Below are 23,369 nucleotides of genomic sequence, written 5' to 3' on the forward strand. Positions count from 1 at the left end.
GTTTATCTGAGCTCAGTTACTAGTTCCTCCACTTACTGCCTGTGTGACATTGCAAGTTATTTAACATCTCTATGCCTCAGTTTCCCTGTCTAAAAAAAATGGAAATAATAATGCTACCTATTTTAGCATTGTTTTGAGGATTAAATAGTTAACACATGTCCCTTGAGAAACTTACAGTTAAATTATAGAGTAAGACATGTTGGAAAATTAACAAATACTACAGTGTTAGGGATACCAAACAGATGATAGAGAATAAATGTAGTAGAAGTGATAGGAAAGAGAGAACACTGAGATTCTGGTATCTAGGAAAGGGTTCACAGAGAGCAGTCAAGGAAACTACAGACTGCTAACCCCACATCTCTTTCAGCATCTGAAGTTACATTCTTTACCTTCTCATCTCATCAGTCTGTACTTCTCTTTCATCTAGATCAGACTTTTCTGCTCCTATCTAAATCCTGTGCCCCAGCTGGAGTCCTGACTGTCCTCTCCTTTTGCCTGCTCAAGGACATTACTCTAGCTCTCTCTCTCTCCCCTACATCACAGTTTCTTACTCTCTGATGGATCATGCTCATTAGTATATCAGCATGTTGTAATTGCTCCCACTAAAAACAGCAACAGATTTTTTAAGCTGCTTGACTCTTCTACTGTCAGTTACCACCCTACATATTCCCTTCTATAGGAAAACTTTCTAAAATTGTGAGAAAATTTAGCTCTCTAATTCCCCTCCCCACTTTGTCTCTTCAATCCGCTCCACTCAGGCTTTGCCCCTATGATTATGCTAAAACTGCTCTCATCAAGGTCCCTATGACTTCCAAATTGCTAAATCCAACGGTCAGTCCTTAGTCTTCATCTTATTGAACCTATCATCGACACTTAACAAAATCGATCCATTCTCCCTGATATACTTAACCAAACTCTAGAAGTCCAATGCGCTATCCATTGCGCTACGGAGCCACCTATAACCAAACTCTACACTCTTAAGTTTTCTTCCTCCCTTACCCGTTTGTCCTTTCCTATCTTTCTGGAACTGCAGGCCACTATTATCTAACTGCCTACTCAACATTTCCACTTACAGACTTACCAAACTTACACATGCAAAACCTAAAACTCCAGATCTTCTCCCTACTCTGCTGAAGTAACTTGTTCTAACCTATAGCTTTCCCTTTCACTGTTGGTGAAATACCATGATTCCAAAACTTTTCCACACTTCTCCAGTGGAATTATCAGCTAAGCTTGTTGTTCTGCCTTTAAAGATATGCTAACTGTGGGCAGCTTCTCACTCCCTGCACTCCCTGCACCCTGCACCACCATCTCTTGCCTAGATTTCTACAATGACTTCCTGAATGATCTCCCCATTTTTGGCTTTGCCCTACAATCTATCCTCAACTCAGCAGCCAGAGTAACCCTAGTAAATGTAAAGATATATCAGGATTTCTCAATCTTGGTACAATAAACAGTGTAAGCCAATAATTTTTTGTTATGGGGGGGTGGGGGGGTTGTCCTCTGTGTTGTAGGGCATTTAGCGCCATCCCTGACCTCTACTCACTAAATAGTACCTCCAGTTCCAGGTGTGACAACCAAAGACTCCAAGCATGCTCAGTCGCTTCATTCACACTCAACTCTATGGACTGTAGCCCACCAGGCTCCTCTGTCCATGGGGATTCTCCAGGCGAGAATACTGGAGTGGGTTGCCATACCCTTTTCCAGGGGATCATCCCAACTCAGGGATTGAACCTGCGTCTCTTATGTCTCCTGCGTTGGCAGGCAGCTTCTTTACCACTAGCACCACCTGGGAAGCCCTAAAAATGACTCCAGATACTGCCAAATGTCCTTTACAGCAAGGGTCACCAACCTCCAGGATCTAATGCCTGATGATCTGAGGTGGAGCTGATGTAATAATAATAGAAATAAAGTGCACAATAAATGTAATACGCTTGAATCATTCCAAACCCATCCTTACCCTAAGTCCATGGAAAAACTGTCTTCCGTAAAACCAGTCCTCCTAAAAGTTGGAGACTGTTGCTCTAGGGAGTAAAATCACCCCTCAATGAAAACCACTTGTTTCTGTGATGGTCCTCCACCTCACTGAGTACATATAGTCTTTAATAGCCTGTACAGTACAACCTGCCTGACTTGGCCATCATCTCTACCATTTTGTATCTGTTGATCTTATCTGCTTCTGTCTTTTCTCCTCCTTTACGCTGATCCAGTCACACTGGCTTCCTCCTAACCAGTCCTACTTTAAAGGCTTTGTTCTGACTGTTCCCTCTTCCCAGAACAGTCTTTCAGATTTTTGCCTGGCTAATTCCTTCAATTCCTTCACATCTCTGCTCAAATTTCACTTTGCCAATAAGGCCTATCCTGATCATTCTTTTCTATTATGACCGTCCCCCTTTTGCGGTACTTCTGATACCCCTCACCTGGTGTGTGGTTTTTTCCCGTCGTGTTTATTGCCGTGCAGCGTGCTAAATGACTAACTTGCTGTCATGTTCGTCTGCCCCTGTTAGTGTGTGTGCCCACACAAACGTGTCACTGGTTTTTTCTCTCCTAACTTACCACTATCTTCTTGTTCAAAAACAAATTTTGTTTTAATGAATGGAGGTGGTTAGTGCTAGCTTTGGAAGGATAGATGAGACTCTCATAGGTACAGACTGGGGGAAAGTAAAATGAAGAGAAGATGGCATAAGCCAAGGTACAAGATAAAGAAATATGCAGGTTAAGTATGAAGATAGGTGTTTTAGTAAACCAGCCTGGCTGGAATGAAGGGTTCAGAGCTTGGTGTGGAAGAAAGATGACAGCTATAATGAGAGGTTGGAACCAGATGGAACGCTAGGTTGAAGAGTGTGTACCATGCAGTCCTGTCAGCAGTGGAGGTCATTTAAGATTTGTGAGTCAGACAGTTGATAAAGGTGAAAGTGGTATGTTAATGGCAGACATTGTGGTTTGGCTCGCTCAGAATCCATTTCAGACTTCCTCTCAGGTCCCTTCCTATAGGTTAGAGGCTGAAAAATGGTAAACAGATTCCAGATTATCTTCAGCTAGGGTTCCAGATAGGACGTTGTTTCCACCAGTCATAGGCAGTTGTCCAGGCTTGAATCCAGAACTGGGTTAAATAGGGAGACATGGGATATGAGGTCTCCATTGTGCTGGAAACAAACGTTGTAGTCTTCACCGAGTGTATCAAGACAGTGATTCATTTGCTTTTCTGGTTCCGTGTTATCTCACAAGTCATCTCACACTTCATCAGGGAAAGTTTAATAACCTATTTAATAGCAACTATATTCTTCCTAAAGCAGTAATTAACTTGTAAGTTAGGCTTATCTGTATCCAAGTAACTGTGTTTTCTAACATCCTTACCAAGCACATTTGTTTATAAACAAAATTTGCTATTCGTTTAGGCGTAGTAAAACTTACTCTTCGATAGTAAAATGCGAAAATATTAGGATTTGCCTTTAAGTTACTACTTTACATTTTAATCATTTTCTGTTATTAGCTGTTTGTTATACTTCAGTAGTAATTATTTAAGTCTAAAAGATAAAGAACTCTTCTTGTAGAAGTATTTCTAATCTTGAGGTAAAATCTTGTATCTTTTTAGTCCTTCCTGTTTGTTCTTGTCCCAGTGAGGTTCAAAGGGAAATCTGTCATTTTAAAAAATATTTTTCCACAGTGTGACCCCTTTGTAGAAATGTGTAATTTCTTCTACTCATAAGACTTAGAGCCACAGAGATTTTCCTTAACTGGGAGTGTTTTTGCCTCCCTTGACATGATCTTCAACTATTAAAATTGTTCTGGTCGTGGTCCTAAGAGTTTTATGTCTAAATTCAATATACAGTTGATCTGGGGAGTTTGGATCCAATTTTTTTCCCCATTGCTGTTTCACAATTTCTGTTCTTTCCATATCTTATTTTTCCCCTACCTCACAAAAAGAAAGAAATTCCTGACCCTGTTATATTGAAACCAGAAGGTCCCTTGAGACATTTGGTCCCATTGCTACATTTTAACTGTATCACTAAATGCATGTCACACCTAAATACCAAATATCCTAACTCACTGTGTATATTATTATTTAGCCAATCTTGTCAGTGTTTTAAGATTTATATTGCATTGTATAACAAAAACTACTTCATGTTGTTCGGTGCTAATTCATATGTATGTAATGTATTTAATAAAATCTTTTCATGTTGGTTCTGTAAAATTTGTTAATTAACTTCTGATCGATGTAATAATTTTTACTCTCACATATCTGGAAAAAACTGCTTACGTCCTATGGAAGAAACTTTTAATCTGTTGTTCATTTTATAGGTTATTGAAGACAATGGTGTTCGAAGAGTTGTTGTGGTTCCTCAGGCACCAGAGTTTCATCCTGGTGGTCACACAGTCATCCACCGCTCTCCACACCCTCCTCTACCTGGTTTCATTCCTGTCCCAACCATGATGCCCCCCCCACCACGCCACATGTACTCACCGGTTACTGGAGCCGGAGACATGGCAACGCAGTATATGGCACCGTATCAGTCTTCACAAGTATATGGAGATGTAGGTAAGACATCTAGAAAGCATTCTTGTTTTATGGAGTTGGCTGGTCTTTGCTTGGATATAATAGGTGCTATTATCACATTATATAAAAGAAACCAAAAAATGGTAACTATCACAATAATTTTCTGTCACTCAAACACTGTGTTAAGGGAATTCTAGTCAGTGCTCTGTAATGACCTATATGGGAAAAGAATCTAAAAAAGAGTGGATATATGTGTATGTGTAACCCATTCACTTTGTTATACAGCAGAAACTAACACAACATTGTAAATCAACTATGCTCCAGTAAAAATTAACTTTAAAAAACATGTTAAATGTGTCATCTTCATGCCCAGCCTTCAAAGCAGGTGAGTAAACAGAAAATCAGAAAGGGAAAGTAACTTACATCGTGCAGCAACGTTCAGTGGGGACACACTCAAACAAGAGATCTACTTGTCTGTCCTGCTGCTCTCTGAGGAAATTTTTTAGTTAGGGGTGATCATGCTGCTGTTTAATTTTGAAGCCTCTGATGCCACTAACTAACATTGCTAGGTTCTATAAGATACTGGGGGAAAAAAACGAAACAATCTCTGCCCTCAGGGAGTTAATAAATTGTTGGGAAGACTAGACAGCTACATATACACAAAATAATCATCTTACTCTTTCCTGTGGCTTTAAATACCATCCATAGACTGACAGTTTTTTTTTTAATTTGTATCTTCAGTCAAAAACCTCTCCTCTGAGCCCCAGGTTTTTATTTCTGTCTGTGGTGTTTTTTTTGGACTGTGCTGCATTCCCAAGCCAGGGATTAAATCCAGGCCATGGAATTAAAAGCCTGGACTCTGGAATCCTAACCACTAGGCCACCAGGTTACTCCTCTAACTGCCTTCTTGATAACTCCACTGAAGTGTCTCATACATCTCAGTTATAGTATTTTTAAACATAGTTATGGAACTTGATTTTCTGTGTCATCTTCATCTCCATGAATGGTACCGCTGTCCACTTAGTTTGCACAGTTAAAAACCAGATGACCAAATTTGATTCCTCCTCTTTCAACCCCCACATCAGTTGATATCTTACTTTCAGAAGATTCCCAGATGTGACTGCTTTTCTCCACTGCTACTCAGACTTAGTCCCCCGTCACCTCTGGTCAGGACGCCTGGAGCAACAGCCTTCCCGTGGGTTTTCCGCTGTCATTCCTGCCCGCAACCATCCACACTCAGCCAGAGTAATCATTTTAAAATATAAATCAGACCATTCTTCTAGTTAATAGAGTTCAGTGACTTTCCACTACATTTAGAATAAAATCCTAAACCCTTCCCCTTGACCAGAATTTCTCAACTTCAGCACTGTTTGAAGAAGGATGAGTCTTTACTGTGGAGGACAGAACTGGCTTTGTAGGATGTTTAGAAGGATCCCTGCCCTCTACCCACTAGATGCCAATAGCACACAACTCCACCCTCACCCTCCTCCAACTCAGCTGTGACAACTAGAAGTATCTCCAGACACTGCCAGATGACTCCTGGGGGCCACATTTGGGCCTGGTTGCCAACCACTGCCTTGGACAAGATCCTGTTCTGTGGCCTCAGTCTGCCTTGTCTTACTTGTTCCCATGCACACACCCCACCTTCGGTTTTTCAGAACCAAGCTCTTTCTTGCCTCAATGCCCGTACACATGGTGGTCTCTCTCCCAGAAGTGCTCTTCCCCCCTTTACATGCAGGCTGCTGCTGCTTTGGGTTTTTTTTTTTTTTGCTTTAGATGTTAGCTTTCAGAGATCTTCCCATAACCTTTCCTTGTCAATCTCTAAAACCTGTTTCTTTCACAGAACTGAACACAACTTGATTATTTTTGTTTATTTAGAAGTCTTTTTCCCTTATGTAACTGTAAACCCCTGAAGAACTATATCTGTTTTTTTCATCACTGTTTTCCTTGCACTTAATCAGTACTTGTTCATTCAAGCTTAGTAAATTTGTAGAAGAAATAACTCTAAATACAAATTTTAAATTATGCAACACACCCTGTAAGTAGTAGATATATTACATATTATGTCATATATTACTTTTTTTTCAAACTTATTTCTATTGCCCAAGTAATGCGTATTAATTCTGTAGATCTGAGTGTGGTTTGAGTGTGGTTTGTTTTTCTGCATTTATAACAAATTCCCAGATAAGTCTCGTGCGGTAGCCCAGTAAACATACTTCTGATAGCATGAGTTTATACTACAAATCAGTCTCTTTAAATTTTTTTACTCCTAATTATGACCTAGTTTTTTTTAATGTGAGAAAATTATAAGAAAAATCTTAGCTATTACAGTATACTACTATTTTACATTGTTAAAAGCCACTGTTAGTCAGAGGAGATGTTTGAAGTTGAAAGAGATGCTAAAATTAATGTAGAATAAAAGAACTCTACACAGCTCAGTTCAGGTCTTATTCCGCTCCTGTGACAGTCATAGCTTAGGACCAAGCTGTTTCTATGGAGATTAATACTTGAGAAAAGAAGAAGAAAATAAATATCTGTAAGATTATAATTATAATCAAGTCATAAAGCTTGGTTCTCTTCAGTTAGTGGAGACACAGAAATAGCTTTGTGTTGTGCAAGATTTTTCTTTGAAGTATTTTATAAGTTTTATATAATGATAGATTTATTTCCTACTCTTTTCCCCTGCCATAAATGTGTTTGGAGAAAGCAACCTTTTCTAAATGATTTTTACTTTATTTCTTCTTAGATGCTCACTCTTCACATGGAAGGTCCAACTTTAGAGATGAAAGATCTAGTAAAACATACGAACGTTTGCAGAAAAAATTAAAGGATCGCCAAGGAACACAGAAAGATAAGATGAGCAGTCCACCATCATCACCCCAGAAATGCCCTTCTCCTATAAGTGAACATAATGGGCTTACAAAAGGGCAGAATGCTAGTGGTACGAACACAGGATCAGTGAAGAACAAGTCAGGGAAGGGGAAAGGGGGTGCACAAGTTGATACAGAAATAGAAGGTAACTATTTATATGTTCTAATTGTCTTTTTATCATCATTTAACCTACTAAAAGTATATAGTCTGACCTTTCAGTCATTCATCATGCTTCACATAAACTGTAGGTTAATAGCATAATACGGTCTAAATGTGAGGGGTAAGTTTTAGAACCTGAATTGTTACTAGGGTATTTTTTTTTACATTTTGGGAAAGCTCAATTAACACTTACACCTATATCATAAATTTTACTAACCACGGGAAATTTCTGTTTGATAGGAAAACTCAGAGTTCATCCAGATTCCTTCTTTCTGAACCTAAATAAGGCTAAACTGGTTTTTAATCAAAACTCTTACTCTTCTCAGCTTCTTATACAACTCCCTGATAGCAACTAGTTATGTAGTTCACCAATCCATTTATGTACTCTGTAAATGTTATAGTTAGGATAGAGTCTTGTCCATTTCTTTGTTCAAAAGTTCTTTTCTGTTTCCCTTAGATCCTTCCTCTAACCTGTGACTTCCACTATACGGACTCTGAGCACTACTTCTTTTCTTTAAAATTTCTATTTCCCATCAATTTAGTGCTTTCACAGCCTCTTGGCTTGTAATATAAACATTTATTAAAATGTTCTCCCATATTTTTGAGACCTTCTGATCATTCTTTTCAGCACTGATGTTTCAGAGGAGTTAAGCTAAAGTTTCAGATACTTCAATGGTGGTTTTAAGTTATGGTCAAGTCAATTATATTCCTATTTGGGAACCACAATTAAGGCATATATGAAACAAGTGCTTAGTTAACTTGTCATTAAGAGGTATGAGATTGGCAAATAAGGACTTTTAAGAGAGAGTACTTTATTTTTTTAAAAGGATTATATATAGTAGTACTATAAGTAGTTATTATGGTTAAAAGGGAAATAGAAACTGAGGCAGAACAACTCTATAAAAAGCCACAAACTGCTGAATATGAACTAAAGGAGTAAAAACTAGAAAATAAAATTCTCAAATACCAACCTCTTGTTACATGTTTTAGAAGACATATTGTGAAGGGAGCAGAATGATTGCATTTAAGTTTTTTTTAATTATTCCAATTTTTTTTTTTTTTTTTTTTTAAGAAAAAGATGAAGAAACTAAAGCTTTTGAAGCACTTCTTTCCAACATTGTCAAACCAGTGGTAAGTATCACATGTATTTTCTTGACATTTACATTTAGTATATTCACAAAGGATTTTGGTAGGTTCAGGGCTTACTTACAATTTAACTATATGTCAGGAATGTGAGATCGGTAATAATAGATCAATACAGATCTGACATAAGGAGAGCGAAGCTGTTAATCAGTGTGGCAGAATACTCAACCAGCAGTTCATTTTTTAAACAAGGTTTTAGTACATGCTCAATGACATTCAAAATCACTGGACCAGGCAAAGATCTAATGAAGAGTGTAGGTACAACTGATTATCATTTTTTAAAAAAATTGTTATTTCCATATAAAATACATCCAATTAACTCCAGTTGCAAAAAGAGTTAAAATCAAACCATAGAGGAAAGTTAATAGTCCCCAATACTATTTGTGTGCAGATGTAATAGAAAAAGTCAGAAAAATGTATGACAGCAAAACTGGCTACATAAAATTTTCTGTGTATTTTACATGCATGCATGCTAAGTTGCTTCAGTCGTGTACAACTCTGCAACCCTATGGCTATAGCCTACCAGGCTTCTCTGTCCATGGGATTCTCCAGGCAAGAATACTGGAGTGGGTTGCCATGCCCTCCTCCAGGGGATCGTCCTGGCCCAGGGGTCGAACCTGCATCCCTGCATTGGCAGGCGGGTTCTTTATCACTAGCGCCATCTGGAAAGCTTCTGTGTGTTTTAAAATAGCCTAAATAAAGGCTATCATTCTGATAGGAAAAATATTTCCATCAGATAAAAGATTAATATTAAGTAAAATGCTCATACAAACTAAATTTTTAGACCCATTAAGACCCCAAAGTGTTCTTCACTAGTAATTAAAAGAAATATAATAACTTTTCTCAAATGATGAGGTCTTATTTTTCAGTAAAAAACTTACACAAATGAAAAGAAGAGAAAGTTATGCTCTGTACAGAGTGTTTAATTATGAAGGTAGTTAGATACATTTTTGTTTTTTAAATACGATTCAATTATATTTCTTTGGACAGTCCCAGTCTTTTGCTAATTTTTCTTTTAAGGTTTTGATCTTTTTCTTATTGTTAGACACTTTCTAAAGTGAGGAAATGAATCCTTTCAAGTATGTTACAAGTGATTTTTTTCTGCCATTCTTTCAACTGTATATGATGTTTACAGTAATCGTTTTAAACAGCCAAAAAAATGGTCTTTGAACTTTGTTGAACCCATCTACCCTTTCATGGCAGATTGTATCTCATTTACAAATGGGCAGGTTTCTATTGGTGAGTCATTTTATGTAAGTAACTACAGATAAATTTTATTTAATCTTGAAACCCTGTTAGATTTTGTGCTGTTTGTTGTGCACATTACAGTTGTTTCAGAGAGCTTTTAAATGTTATGTTTTTGCAGGCCTCAGACATCCAGGCAAGGACAGTGGTTCTTACCTGGTCACCACCTTCCAGCCTCATAAATGGTGAAACAGATGAGACCACTGTACCAGAGCTCTATGGTTATGAAATTCTGGTCTCAAGCACTGGAAAAGATGGGAAATACAAAAGTGTTTTTGTGTAGGTATTTGTTTTGTTTTACTCCTTCCCGTTATATAAGTTAATGGTTTATCACAAAGAGCTTAATACTAATTCTGTGCTGTTTTCCCTCTTCATGCTTTTGTTTTGAATCTATAAGTTGACCGGTGATTCTCATTTCAATGTAAATAGTCCACATGCCAGCTGGTTCACATTTCTGTCTACAACTCCCTTGGAATAATTCACTTTCATTGGCCACATTCAGCTTTTTTATTTTTCAATAGGCTCCCTAATAGATATTTCACTATCCACATATTCCTGAGACATAAATATAAATTGTAGTATGTAGAAGCCAGGACCAGAAATGGAGAACTCTTACATTGTGAACTCATGCAGTGTTGCTCCTCTAGGGAGTTGGATTTCATTCCTACATATACAACCTCATGTCCTATTGTGAAATGAATTTAGTATCCTTGTTCCTCATTTGTGTGTTGAAAATGTTCTCTTTCCTTGGTTCAAAAGTGTATTATACTCCAACAAACCTTAGAAAGTCTCAGTGGCTAAAATTGTGACTTTTTGATTGACAGCTGTAAAATAAATTATTTTTCTGTTCTTGTTCATATATAAATTGTTTATTCTGGTGAAAAAGAGTAAAATTGATAACTTGTATAACTTCACCAGGAAGATTGTAAAGGAGGACGTGGTTAGCCATTTGAATGATCGTTACTAACAAAACACTGGATAAATCAAACTTCTTGGTGTATTTAAAAAAAAAAGCTAGTATGGGGAAGAAAGGAAAGTGAAACTGCTTCAGTGACTGCCATCTAGTAACAAGGTCTCCTCCTCTTTGTTGAGACTCCCTTGTGTGTATTTTGTTTCATTTTCTTAAAAGAGCAAAGGTACCTACGGGCTAAATAAAGGACCATCAACATAAAGGTTTCTTTTTTGTGTTAATGGCTGTTCTAGTTTGATATGACTGCTTCCTAAGGGAAAGAATTTATCTCCATTTGCAGCCTGACCAGAGAACACAAGAGGGACATTAGTCAACCTCAGTCATCTCGTTATCCTGCACCAATTAAAGTCTCTTTCTGAGGCTGCTACTACAACTGCCCCGATTCAGTAAGGTGTCCTTCCATCAGTGAGACATGTTTCCTTTTTCATACTGTTCACTGGCTTTGATTTGAGAAACAGGATACCTGGAAGGAAAGTGGGAGGGGGACGGGAGGAAGAAGTCCATTAAGTGGAGAGGAGCGAAACTTGACTGAAGGAAATGAAACAGAGCACAGTGATTTAAAAGAAAAGGAAGAGAAAACAGGCTAACTTGTTGGCTACATGCCCAAATAATAGTTGTAGCAAATAATTAGGAAAATATGTGCTATTATATTTGAAAATGTAATAGTGGCTATGGAAAATGCTTTACCTTAAATTGTGACTCACTTTTTAGAAACCTACTCATTAAATTCTAACATTTTAAATAAAGTTCCACCTTATATTTTAAATAAAATCCAATAGTGGCAGACTCCTTGTAAAAATTTGATAGTTTTGACTTCAGTTTTGATTTCATGTGTTACTTAGTATTTTAACTATATGCCAGTAATTGAAAATGGTTCTATTTCTTCAGTTAAGCTGAATAGCTATCCTAACTACACACACACACATACACACACAAAGTCTTGCTTATACAGTCCATTTACTTAGCACACTTTTTTGTTTTCAAGTGTTATGCAGGTACATACCTAAGTGTGGCATATACCCTAAATACGCAAATTGCTTATTGATACAGTCTGAATGTGGTTACAGTTGGGAACCACGAAGTAAGAAGCAAGTATAATTTCAAGTAAGAAAGTAAAAAGCAGTATAATTTCATAAAATTCCACAAACTGTAGTATACATAACACATTCTCTAAAAATGCTATATTTATCAAATAATGATATGTTACTTTTTTCCCCCCAGAGGAGAAGAAACCAGTGTCACTTTAAATGATCTCAAACCAGCTACAGATTACCATGCAAAGTAAGGAATTCCTATATGCTACTTTTATGTGATGTATTGTAGCATAGGGTTTGTTTTTAATGATTTCCTTAAAAGTCTAGACTATAATTTCAATATTAATTTTGGATTAAAAACATGGAGTTTGTGGATTTTGATTTTTCTTTTGCTATAATTATCAACACATTCCCCCAAAAAACATTTATCTCAAATGTTATATTGAAGGGTAAATGGCCTGGTTTGTACGACTTAGGGATTAGAATGAATATATATCACCGACTCAATGGACATGAGTTTGAGTAAACTCAGGGAGTTGGTGATGGACAGGGAGGCCTGGCATGCTGCAGTCCATGGTGTCACAAAGAGTCGGACACGACTGAGCAACTGAACTGAACTGACAGATAATATGTATACTATATCTGTAATACCTGATTTAGCACTGGAAGACTGTGCCAGCTTTTGAAATTTTTACAAAGCAAAATCATAAATAATAATTTCCACTTATGTATATTTATTCCATCCTATTTTGTAAGAGTTTGGAATATTAAAACTCCTAGAATTTGGTAACATTTAATTGGGATAGCTTAGATACTACTGTTTTACTCTGCACAGTTCTTCTATTATGATTTCACAAAATTATTTTTTAGACTATAGGGCCTCCCCAGCTGGGACTCGTATAACAGTTTATTCAGTCACCTATTTTTAAAAAGAACACTTGTACTTGAGATTATCCTATTAAACTGTCTTCAATTATACTCCCTGTGGAGGAACCCTAAGTATTATCCAACCTAATATTTTTCAAACTGTGGATTGTAACCACTGTTGAATCATGAAATTAATTTTGTGGGTTATAGTCAGAATTGTTTTAATATAATCAGATGGAATAGAAAATATCAGTATATTACCCAATTAAGGATATTGTTTCAGAATACTACTTTTGTTGTGTATGTGTGTGTATGATGTATATGTGTGCGTATGTATAAATACATATTGCAGAGACAGTCATAGTTTAAAATGTATTTCTTTGAGCAGTTAGAAAAAATATGAAAGCCACTTGTTTATTCTATTTTTCTTTTTTTTTTAAAGGTTACCCTTTATTTCTGATATGCGTATTTCTCGATAGAACATTTAGAGGGCACTTTACTGACTTGCACATACTTAAAGGTGATGTTATAGAATGGTAGGATACAGTGATTCTGCAGGATAAAACCACAGTTTATTTTATCACCACAGAGTCCAGGCAGAATACAATTCTATAAAGGGAACTCCTTCCGCAGCTGAAACCTTTACCACCTTGAGCTGTGAACCTGACATACCTAATCCACCAAGGATAGCCAACCGGACCAAAAATTCACTTACTTTGCAGTGGAAGGTAAGACTAGAGTGTTTCCAACTGGACATTTGTTTCCCTTTTTTTTTTCCCTTTACTATTAAACTTCATTTGTTTTCGGAGACAAAAGGAGGTTTAAGCTAACTTGCTCTTGCTCTTCACATATATTAAATAGGCATTTGTTCCTTATATCCTAAAATAACACTCTTATCAGTTTTTCTTATATAACACAAATATAAACGTAACATAAATGTAACAGAAACATTGTTATAAATTATATATATGTTATATGTAACATATATATAACAGAAACATAAAATATGTTTTTATGACATATTTTTATGAAAAATAAATATTTACGACGTTTTTATGACAGAAACATAAAATATGTTATATATAACATGTATAACAGAAACATAAAAATAAACAGAAACATAAAAATATAACATTTACGTAACATAAATATAACAGAAAAGATTGGCTTATAATTAGCAGTCCTTATACTGAATGTGTGATGACACTGCAATGTGTGTTTCTCAAACTAACTGCTTTCTATATTTTGTAATAACGCCTTTGTATCCTGAATTTTATCCTAAAATGAGATTCATAATAACTTAACCCAAATATTAATATGATGCCATAAAGGAGGAATAAAATTATTTCTAATGGAATGCATGCTGTGTCATTTCAGTCATGTCTGACTCTTTGCAACCCCATGAACTGTCTATGGGATTCTCCAGGCAAGAATACTGGAGTGAGTGGTTTGCCATGCCCTCCTCCAGGGGATCTAACCAACCCAGGGATCAAACCCACATTTCTTACATTTCCTGCATCAACAGGCAGTTTCTTTATATTTTTTTTAGTGTATAAATATTTGGACCCAATATTACACAAGAAGATGTAATAAAGTGGATAGACACTAGATAGAATTGGATCCTAGATACAACAGGCATTGTTGTCATTGGTGACATGATTTTCTGAAATCCTAACATAGGTCTTGGTAAATTTCTGAATAAAATTAAGTACTGCTGCTGCTGCTAAGTCGCTTCAGTCATGTCCGACTCTGTGCGCTCCCCCGTCCCTGGGATTCTCCAGGCAAGAACACTGGAGTGGGTTGCCATTTCCTTCTCCAATGCATGAAAGGGAAAAGTGAAAGTGAAGTCGCTCAGTCATATCCGACTCCTAGCGACCCCATGGACTGCAGCCTACCAGGCCCCTCCATCCATGGGATTTTCCAGGCAAGAGTCCTGGAGTGGGTTGCCATTGCCTTCTCCGAAAATTAAGTACAGTCTTTCCCAGATTGCATAGTAGTTGCATTTAAGGGAATACACTGTTAAAATTATACCACTGATACCTTGGAAAATGGAATCAAGTTCTAGGCTATAATAATTGTAAACAGGTATTCATCTATATGGGTATCCAGGAATACATTCAAAAGTCCTGGAGGAAGAAACCAACACAATATTGTAAACCAATTATCCTCCAATTAAAAATAAATAAAATTTAAAGGAATTACCAAAAAGAGGATGGAAAAAGAAATAGAAAAAACTTAAATTATCATAGGCTCTCAAAAAAAAATGTCCTGGAGAAAAAAATAAAATTTTTCATTGTTCTGAAAGGTGAAATTCTTTAGTTCTAGAGTGACCAAATCCTGGGAGAAAGACTAGAACTGAAATTTTCACCATTGAAAATGTAACAGATTGATGAATTAACAGTCTTAGGCAATCAACACATGGAGCCCAGAAGTGGAGATCCAGATAGTATGCACCCTTGAAGTTCCTCTTGCTCTTTTACTTTTTAGTGTATTACATGGTATCACTTGCAGATTGTATTGATAAGTTGAGTTTTAATGAAAATGACAGGATCTGTCCCAGAAGCTTAAAGATGATAAAAAACCTTCTGATAAAAGATAGTTCTTGATAAAAGAGATTGTTCAGAGTTGAGAGAAATCTGAGTAGCCTCCTGCTTTGCTTTCTTTTCTGGCAGTTAAAAGGATTATAGGATGTACATCTATATCTGTATTCTCTGTGCAGATTTTTCAGGGCTAAATCCCAGAGAACATCTATAGCACAATAGATGCCTTAGATTAGATCATCACCAATACCTTTTATAAACGTACTAACTTGTACTCATTTGGGGTTTTTTTGTTGTTTGTTTTAGGCACCTAGTGACAATGGCTCTAAAATCCAAAGTTTTATTTTAGAATGGGATGAGGTAAGTACATTTGAACTTTTAAAATTAGCCTAAAATGTATGTATACCTTCAGGCAGAAATACCTTTCTGTTTAATAATTTTTTCCTCATTTCATGTGGTGCTTGAGTCAGTTGATGGTGTTCTTAGAAAATGTTACTGACCAGACCTCCTGTTGTTTTAGTTTTTTCCAACTAAACCAACCGCAAAGCAATCACTTGGTTAATTAACTTGATGGAATATTTTCTTTCACATCAGCCTTAAAGGCAAGCATGTTTGTTTACTGTCACTGCTTTAACAAATTACCACAAACTGGGTGCCTCAGAACAACACTTTTATTCTTATAATTCTGGAAATCAGAAATCCAAACTGGCTTTCACTGGGCCAGAATCAGGGTGGCACCTGAGCCCTGCTTACTCCAGGGACTCTAGAGGAGAACCCATTGCCTTGCCTTTTCCAGCTCCTGGAGGCGTCCTCATTACTTGGTTCATGGCCACATCAGATTGCCTTTTCTCCCCCTGCTGCCCTTATCACATGACCATCTTCTGGTCCTTCTCTGCCTTCCTCTAGAAAAGATACTTGTAATTCCATTAAGGATGCACCCAGATGACCCAGCATAATCTCTCCAGTCTCAGGAGCCTGACCTTCACCACATTTATACATCCTCTGCTGCCATCTGAGGTCATATTCATGGGTCCCAGGGGTCAGGATCTGGGTATCTTTGGGGGCCTACCACAGCAAGCATCCTGGGCTTTGCTATTTAGTACTTTGTTTTACTGTCATTTGTCATGCTCTCTTTTGCCCTGCTGCTTCACTGCAGCAAAGAGGAGGGGCCAGAGGGAGTAGAAGAAATTCCAGCCATATATTAAAACAGTAATGAGGCCCAACCCAAGGAAGTTTTATTCCAGAAGTTCTAAGTGAATACAGAATTAGGCAATCTATTGCAGTATCAGAGTCCTTGATAAGAAAAACCATATCATCTTGATAAATTATGACAAGTATTTGATAAAATTTATTACCAGTTTCATTTAAAACTCAAATTAGGAATAAAAGGGTAATCCCTTATTTGATAGTTTTGTATTAAGTGAAGTACTATCAGTAAACAATAAAAGCATTTCCAGCCAAACAAAAATAAGTCAAAGTTACCAGTTTTTCCTACCTTTATTTGACATTACTCAGGAAATTATAGCTAAACAGTATCAAAAAAAGGAGGTAGAGCTATGGTGGCTGGCCTGGGGGACAAAATTATCATTGTTTAGAGATGATATGAGTTTCTATTTAGATAACTCAATAGAATAAACTATAAACATTATTAAAACTAACATGAGAGTTAAAGCAACCAAATTCAGACTAAAGATTTTCTCTGACAGAGGTCACTGTAACCACCCTTCACGTGTGTGTGTGTGTGTGTGTGTGTGTGTAAGTCACTTCAGACTTTTTGTGACCCTATGGACTGTAGCCCACCCGCAGGGGTCCTCTGAGGAGACTGTCCAGGTAAGAATACTGGAGAGGGTTGCCACGCCCTTCTCCAGGGGACCTTCCCGACCCAGGGATTGAACTCGGGTCTCTTATGTCTCCTTCATTGGCAGGCGGGTTCTTCACCACTAGCACCACCTGGGAAGCCCTATCCTTTCACTCTACCACACAATAAAGAGAAATGGGTAGAAAATGAGAAATTTGTCGATTTTATATAACACTTAAATTTCTGAAACTCTTCACTTGTCCTGAACTGCAAGCTTTTCTCTCTCCCATCTTAATACATATAATGGAGTTTTTCTATCTATTTATATTTTTTCAGTGTTAAATCTAATCAGTAGTAGCATCAGCGTTTACTTTAGGGACGTTTAGCAGCTATCCAGGTGGTTTGAAGATGCACAGGAGGGACCTTTTTTAAAACTGTTTGCATAAAACTTTTCATAGGTTAAGGAGAGCAGCCAGATACTCACATTGAAGATCAACCAATTTCTGCCACTACCCCATAGAGTTGTGGGGTCCATACTCAGAAAGAGTTTCTTTTATTAAAAGCCAGAGGTTTAGCATCAGCTCTAAAATCGTATGTTTAGTTCAAGAAGCTATACAGAGATGCCTACTCTTTGGTTTTCTAATTTGCATTAATGAACAATGAGTATCGTATAAAGGATGTGTTATCTCAACCTTCTCTTGAGATTCATGACATGTATGTAACAAAGATGACTTTAAATGTATACTAGCTAATATGTTACTGTCAGGAATTAATGTGGATTTCTTTTTACATTAATGTACAGTGATGTATAAAAACTTTCTTTTAGGGAAAAGGAAATGGAGAATTTTGTCAGTGTTATATGGGCTTACAGAAGCAATTTAAAATTACTAAACTGTCACCAGCAATGGGTTGTAAATTTAGACTGTCAGCCAAAAATGACTATGGTACAAGGTAAGATACATTTTAATATAGGTATTTTAGACTGTTCATTTGTATAAATTATTTACAGTCCAAATTAACCACTAAAAATTCTGCCTTAGTGTATTATCACTTTGTTGATATGGTTAAGATGTGTTACTAACCTAGCAAAAGCTATAAGAGAAAATTAATTATGTAAATGGCAGTTTTAAAAGAATAATTCATCGTTAGGTATCTGACCTAGTTACCATAAAGATATTATCACATCAAAGATACATTATTGGATTATAATTCATTATCAAATTTATCATTTTCACCAAAAATGTCATTTATCAAAACTGTGTTCTTTGGCTTTAGAAAATTAACTTTTCTTCATTCCTTCTTAAAAACCATTTGTTTCAACAGCGGTTTTAGTGAAGAAGTCTTATATTACACCTCAGGCTGTGCCCCATCTATGCCAGCAAGTCCTGTATTAACTAAAGCTGGGGTTACTTGGTTATCCTTACAATGGAGTAAACCCTCAGGAACGCCATCAGATGAAGGAATTTCTTACATTTTAGAGATGGAGGAAGAAACTTCAGTAAGTATATGTATTTTAAATGGGATATTTAGAACATTTTAGTGTGACATTAATCCTGATACAGTAAATACTGCCACAATAGCTAGCTCCTTCCCCGGACCCTTTGAAACCTTGGTTGGTTACTGTTTGGAAAGGACTGGAAGTGAGGAACAGCTCAGTCTTTTGCTTTCTCAACATGTTGGAGGGGGGTTTGTTTTTTATGTGTGTATGTATATATGCATTTTGTGCCTGGGAACAACACAGACCCCATGTAAGTATATATGTTTTAGGGAGAATAAAGAGAGGGCAAGATCATCACAGCCTTAGACCAAGCAACTGTAAAAGATAAGAAAAGAGCGTGTCTGCATTCTCCAACTGTGTGCAAATGCTGCCTCCCCGAGTGCCACAGAGACTTTGAAGAGCCTCACATGATACTACCCAGTTACAGTGTCTCATCTCCTGTGAGACAGCACTGAGCTGAACAAGTGTTAGACTGTCCTCTGTTAGTTACCTATAGCTCCATAGCTTTTCAGAGTTACTTTGAAAAGGTCCATCCTAGATATATACCCAGAAGAATTGAAAGTATGTTTGTACAAAACTCTGCACCCCATTGTTCATAGCAGCATTAATCATAATAACCAAAAAGTGGGAATAACTGAAATATCCGTCAACTAATGTTAATAATTGGATAAACAAAATGTACTATATCCATGTAGTAGAATATCATTCAGCCATATAAAGGGATAGAGTACTGACATATGCCACACATGAATGAGCCTTAAAAACGTCATGCTAAATAAAAGAGCACAGTCACAAAAGACCCACACATCATGTGATTCCATTTATATAGGTATTGGCAAATTCGTAGAGACAGAAAGTATATTAGTGTATAAGAAAAGAGAGGAAGTGACTGCTAACCAGAAAGTCAAAGTACTTTATTTAGGCTTTATTCTGGAACTAGGAATTAAATGATGGTTTTACAAGCTTATGAATATACTGTAAACCATTGTTTTTTATACTTTAAAATGGGAATTTCATGGTTTGTGAATTATATCAGTTTTTTGTGTTTTTTTTTTAACTTTTAAAAATAACATTGTGAAAGAAGTGAAGCATTGTCCCTAGGGCTAGAAATAATAATGCCAAATCTAAATAACATCTCAACCTGCCAGCCCAACCAATCACTCATCTTTCACCGAAACACAAGTGTGTGTTCAGGGAGAGTTAAATATGTTAAATAGTTACAGTTTTGTTTAATTCTTGCAACGTCCATCTGGGAAATTCACCTTAGTTTTAGGGATAAGCTTACCGATGGTGATGTTACCACTGCCTCTGATTTTCCCTCAACACAAAGATCTTCCCTTGGTTACTGTATTTACTGAGGATAAGTGCTGGTCTTCATCCTCCTACAAATGGTCGGCAGCATTTCTTGATCTGTCTTCTCAAGATAGAAACACCAAGGAGAAGATTACAGTCAACCAGGCATTACTCACATTGCACACAGCAGAAGATGAAGAGGGCCTGAATCTTTTCACATATTGCTTATTCCCCATATTTCTGCTGTTAGCCGTCTAATGAAGACTTTTTTTCCCTTTCCAGGGATATGGTTTTAAGCCTAAATATGATGGGGAAGACCTTGCTTACACAGTGAAAAATCTCCGACGCAGTACAAAGTATAAATTTAAGGTAAGCTTTGAAAGCCCTTGAAAGGTTTATTGTTCTTACTGTTCTGTTTTAAAACTAAGTACATGCCTCATTCTCATAATTTTAAATCTTAAAATATTTTGGCCTTTTCTAGTGAGCTTTATTGTTTTACTCTCTTACTATATAATAATGCTTCTCAAACTTTATGTATTTAAGTTCAAAGCAGTCTTAATGTTTAACAAGACTCTGTAAAATGTGAGCAAAACATCTTTTAAAATGTGGGTGTCATTGAACATAGTCAGAATATGCTTTTTTGGCAGGTATATCAGAAAAAAGTAATGCTGTTCTGCTCTTTGAAGTGGTGGTCCACTTACTAGTAGCTACTTAAGGTGATATCTACCATGTTTCTTTGCTCTAAAGTTGTTATTTCTCCCTTTGTAATAAGTATTTTGTAAATACTGTATAGATATCTTGTTCCTCATCAAAGTCTCACCCACTAGTTTTAACATCCATTGATTATTCTTGCCCTGAATCATTCAGTAACTATAATTAATGGTTGCCAAGTGGTGGTTTTTAAAATTTCTTCTACATTGATTAGTTGGCATTATACTAAAAGGAAAAGCTTTCTCATTTATATTAGTATGAACTCATGGATTCCTGTTTACTGAGTGGGTTATATTTTGTTACTGTACTTATCAGTTATGAGGTTCAAACTGTCTTAGATTTTGGGAGCCCTTGTCAAGCTGACTTCTGATTTTTTTGACATGTCCCCACCCCATCATTCTTTGAGCCCCTCCTTTCTGGCACATACTACATTCTCATCATTTACTTTCTCTTCTTCAAATTTGACATTGACCATTTCTCAGAGCACCTGGGTCCTTTAAGCAGACAGTGGCGTTTAGAAGTCAGGATCTGGGTAGTAAGTATACTTAATGCTATAGGATTTTTGCCACTCCTAGGCCTCCTCTCAGTGGACAAAGCCAAGAACTAGATGTACATGTGTATGTTTTGTGTGTGTGTGTGTGTAGACACACATAGACCCTTTACATTTAGGAACACATATTTCTACATATATATCTGTTTTTAAAAATCATGAGTTTGCACCCTATACCTCCATTTGATCTAGTGCCACGGATTAATTCTGATTTTCTCACTTTCCTTATTTCTAACTCCCATCATCATCAGTGAGAAACTCTTCCCTGTTTATGTTCACGGTATTTTACTTACTGGATGAAACCCCTCTTGCCCTCATAGCCTTCCCGAAAGTCGTATCCAGAGCACTTGAGTTTGTGCAGGGTGAATGCTGCTGCCTCTGCCCAACCTTCGTCCATCCCCCAGCACACGTGCTTGTCTCACTATCCCATCTGATGGCCTTCAGACTTAATTATTTTAGGAAAGTAGAGATACTCTATATGTCATTCTTGCTCATTGGAGGCCTGGAGACTCTACATATCATTCTTGCTCACTTGAAGCAATAGCAAGCTTTGAAAATTCTCCTGTGAGAATCTTTAGGATTCTTCTGAAATCCTGAATCTTTCCAAGCATCCATTCTAGGATATAGTCCATCTTTGACTTGGTCAGTGATACACATTGCTATTGCTTGGCAGACAGGGCCTTGAATTAGCTAATATACAATTTAATATAAGCCAGCCTTCATTTTCGTACAGGGGTTTTCCCAAAAAGGTAACAGGATGCTTACTAGTTGACAAATTCAACATTTGAATTTTCCTACCATTGTTTGTTTAAACACATTATTCCAAATAAATGATAGAAGCCACTGTAAAGTGTTTTCACTATTAAAAAGAAAAGTTTTATTACTCCTTGAGAACCTAAGAAAGAAAATTTTAGTGATATCAGGAAATTTGTTTATGTAGTGCATAATTATATCTGTTATGTTTTATTTGGGGCTTCCCTGGTGGCTCAGACAGTAAGCAGTATGCCTGCAATACTTATTTTGTATACTAGCTTCATTTTCAAAACTTCTGATAGCACTGGGTCATTTTAATTTTCAAATACAGTTTTTATGTTGACACAATTTACAAAGTATCTAAGGAAGATGTACATTTATTCCAGTTTTCCTCTTACGATGTTGGATTGCATTTTTGCTTCAGTTAACAATTATAAAACCTCACCACATGGGCTTCTCCATAGGGAAGCTACATACATCATCGTTTCTGCTACACACTTTGTTAGAAGCAAGTTATTAAGGACAATTCAAAAGGAGGAGGAGTTAACCTTTATCTTTTAAAGAGAGGAAATTCAGAGAATCTGACATTTTTTTAAATCCCTGAAGACTGTTAAAAAAATAAGTTAAATCAAGCCTCGCCAAGTATCATCAGATTATATAGCTTGTTCCAGTGATGACTCTTGTTTAGTGTCAAAATGTTAGACTCACTTGTATTTTCAGGACTGACCGAAAGGGGATTATACCTGAATTCTCTTCATATGTGCTGAGTTCCTTTTGCAGACAAGCAGTTCTCACATAAATCATTTGATTCACCCTTTTTGTCTCCCATCACTTTGTTCATTAAGCCAGTATCATTAAGTATCAGACATTAATTATGTCTTTGTGTTCTCATCATAGGTTATTGCTTATAACTCAGAAGGTAAAAGTAGTCCAAGTGAAGTCGTAGAGTTTACGACCTGTCCTGATAAACCCGGAGTCCCTGTAAAACCTTCAGTTAAAGGAAAGATACATTCACATAGTTTTAAAATAACTTGGGGTAAGATATTATGCATATTTGTATGTCATTACTTTTATATTTGATTTAAATGATTTGAATATTTAGATCATTTTAAAGATACTTGAGTAGATTTGTTAGCTCAGTGAGAAATGTAAGACTCACTGTTTGATGATCTGCTTTATGGAGAGCATTGTACTGATACATACTAAGTTCAGGTTTGATGGAGGAAGAACTTGGGGTCACCTGTAGAACTCTGAACAGGGGCCGCCTGTGTGAGATGAAAGAGTATTGAATTCATAGCTAAAGTTTTCATGGCTCATTCTGGTTTTCATGAGAAATTAAAATCACTTACTCATTTAAAACAAAAATTTATTGAGAATCTGCTTCTGTAAAAACAGGAGTAAATAAGGTGCTGGTATTAATTTTTAAAAAGTCATTACAG

General features: G+C 36.6%; 1 protein-coding gene across 12 annotated transcripts in view; it reads left to right on the forward strand.

Annotated features, from left to right (window-relative positions):
* The window catches only part of FNDC3A (fibronectin type III domain containing 3A), a 114,941-nt gene that overhangs the window by 74,639 nt on the left and 16,933 nt on the right, over window positions 1–23,369 (forward strand). For all 12 annotated transcript variants that reach the window (XM_086329062.1, XM_086329054.1, XM_086329061.1 and 9 more), the window contains 11 exons: window positions 4,303–4,540; window positions 7,245–7,514; window positions 8,601–8,659; window positions 10,038–10,195; window positions 12,108–12,167; window positions 13,377–13,515; window positions 15,634–15,687; window positions 17,952–18,076; window positions 18,449–18,623; window positions 20,199–20,285; window positions 22,828–22,966. In XM_086329062.1, coding sequence (XP_086185188.1) covers window positions 4,303–4,540; window positions 7,245–7,514; window positions 8,601–8,659; window positions 10,038–10,195; window positions 12,108–12,167; window positions 13,377–13,515; window positions 15,634–15,687; window positions 17,952–18,076; window positions 18,449–18,623; window positions 20,199–20,285; window positions 22,828–22,966 — 1,504 coding nt within the window. The remainder of the gene's footprint in view (window positions 1–4,302; window positions 4,541–7,244; window positions 7,515–8,600; window positions 8,660–10,037; window positions 10,196–12,107; window positions 12,168–13,376; window positions 13,516–15,633; window positions 15,688–17,951; window positions 18,077–18,448; window positions 18,624–20,198; window positions 20,286–22,827; window positions 22,967–23,369) is intronic.

The sequence above is a fragment of the Bos grunniens genome, chromosome 12 (genome assembly GCF_055505025.1).
Source record: "Bos grunniens cultivar Pamir isolate PY7600 chromosome 12, Bosgru_T2T1.0, whole genome shotgun sequence".
In the NCBI taxonomy this organism is placed as follows: domain Eukaryota; kingdom Metazoa; phylum Chordata; class Mammalia; order Artiodactyla; family Bovidae; genus Bos; species Bos grunniens.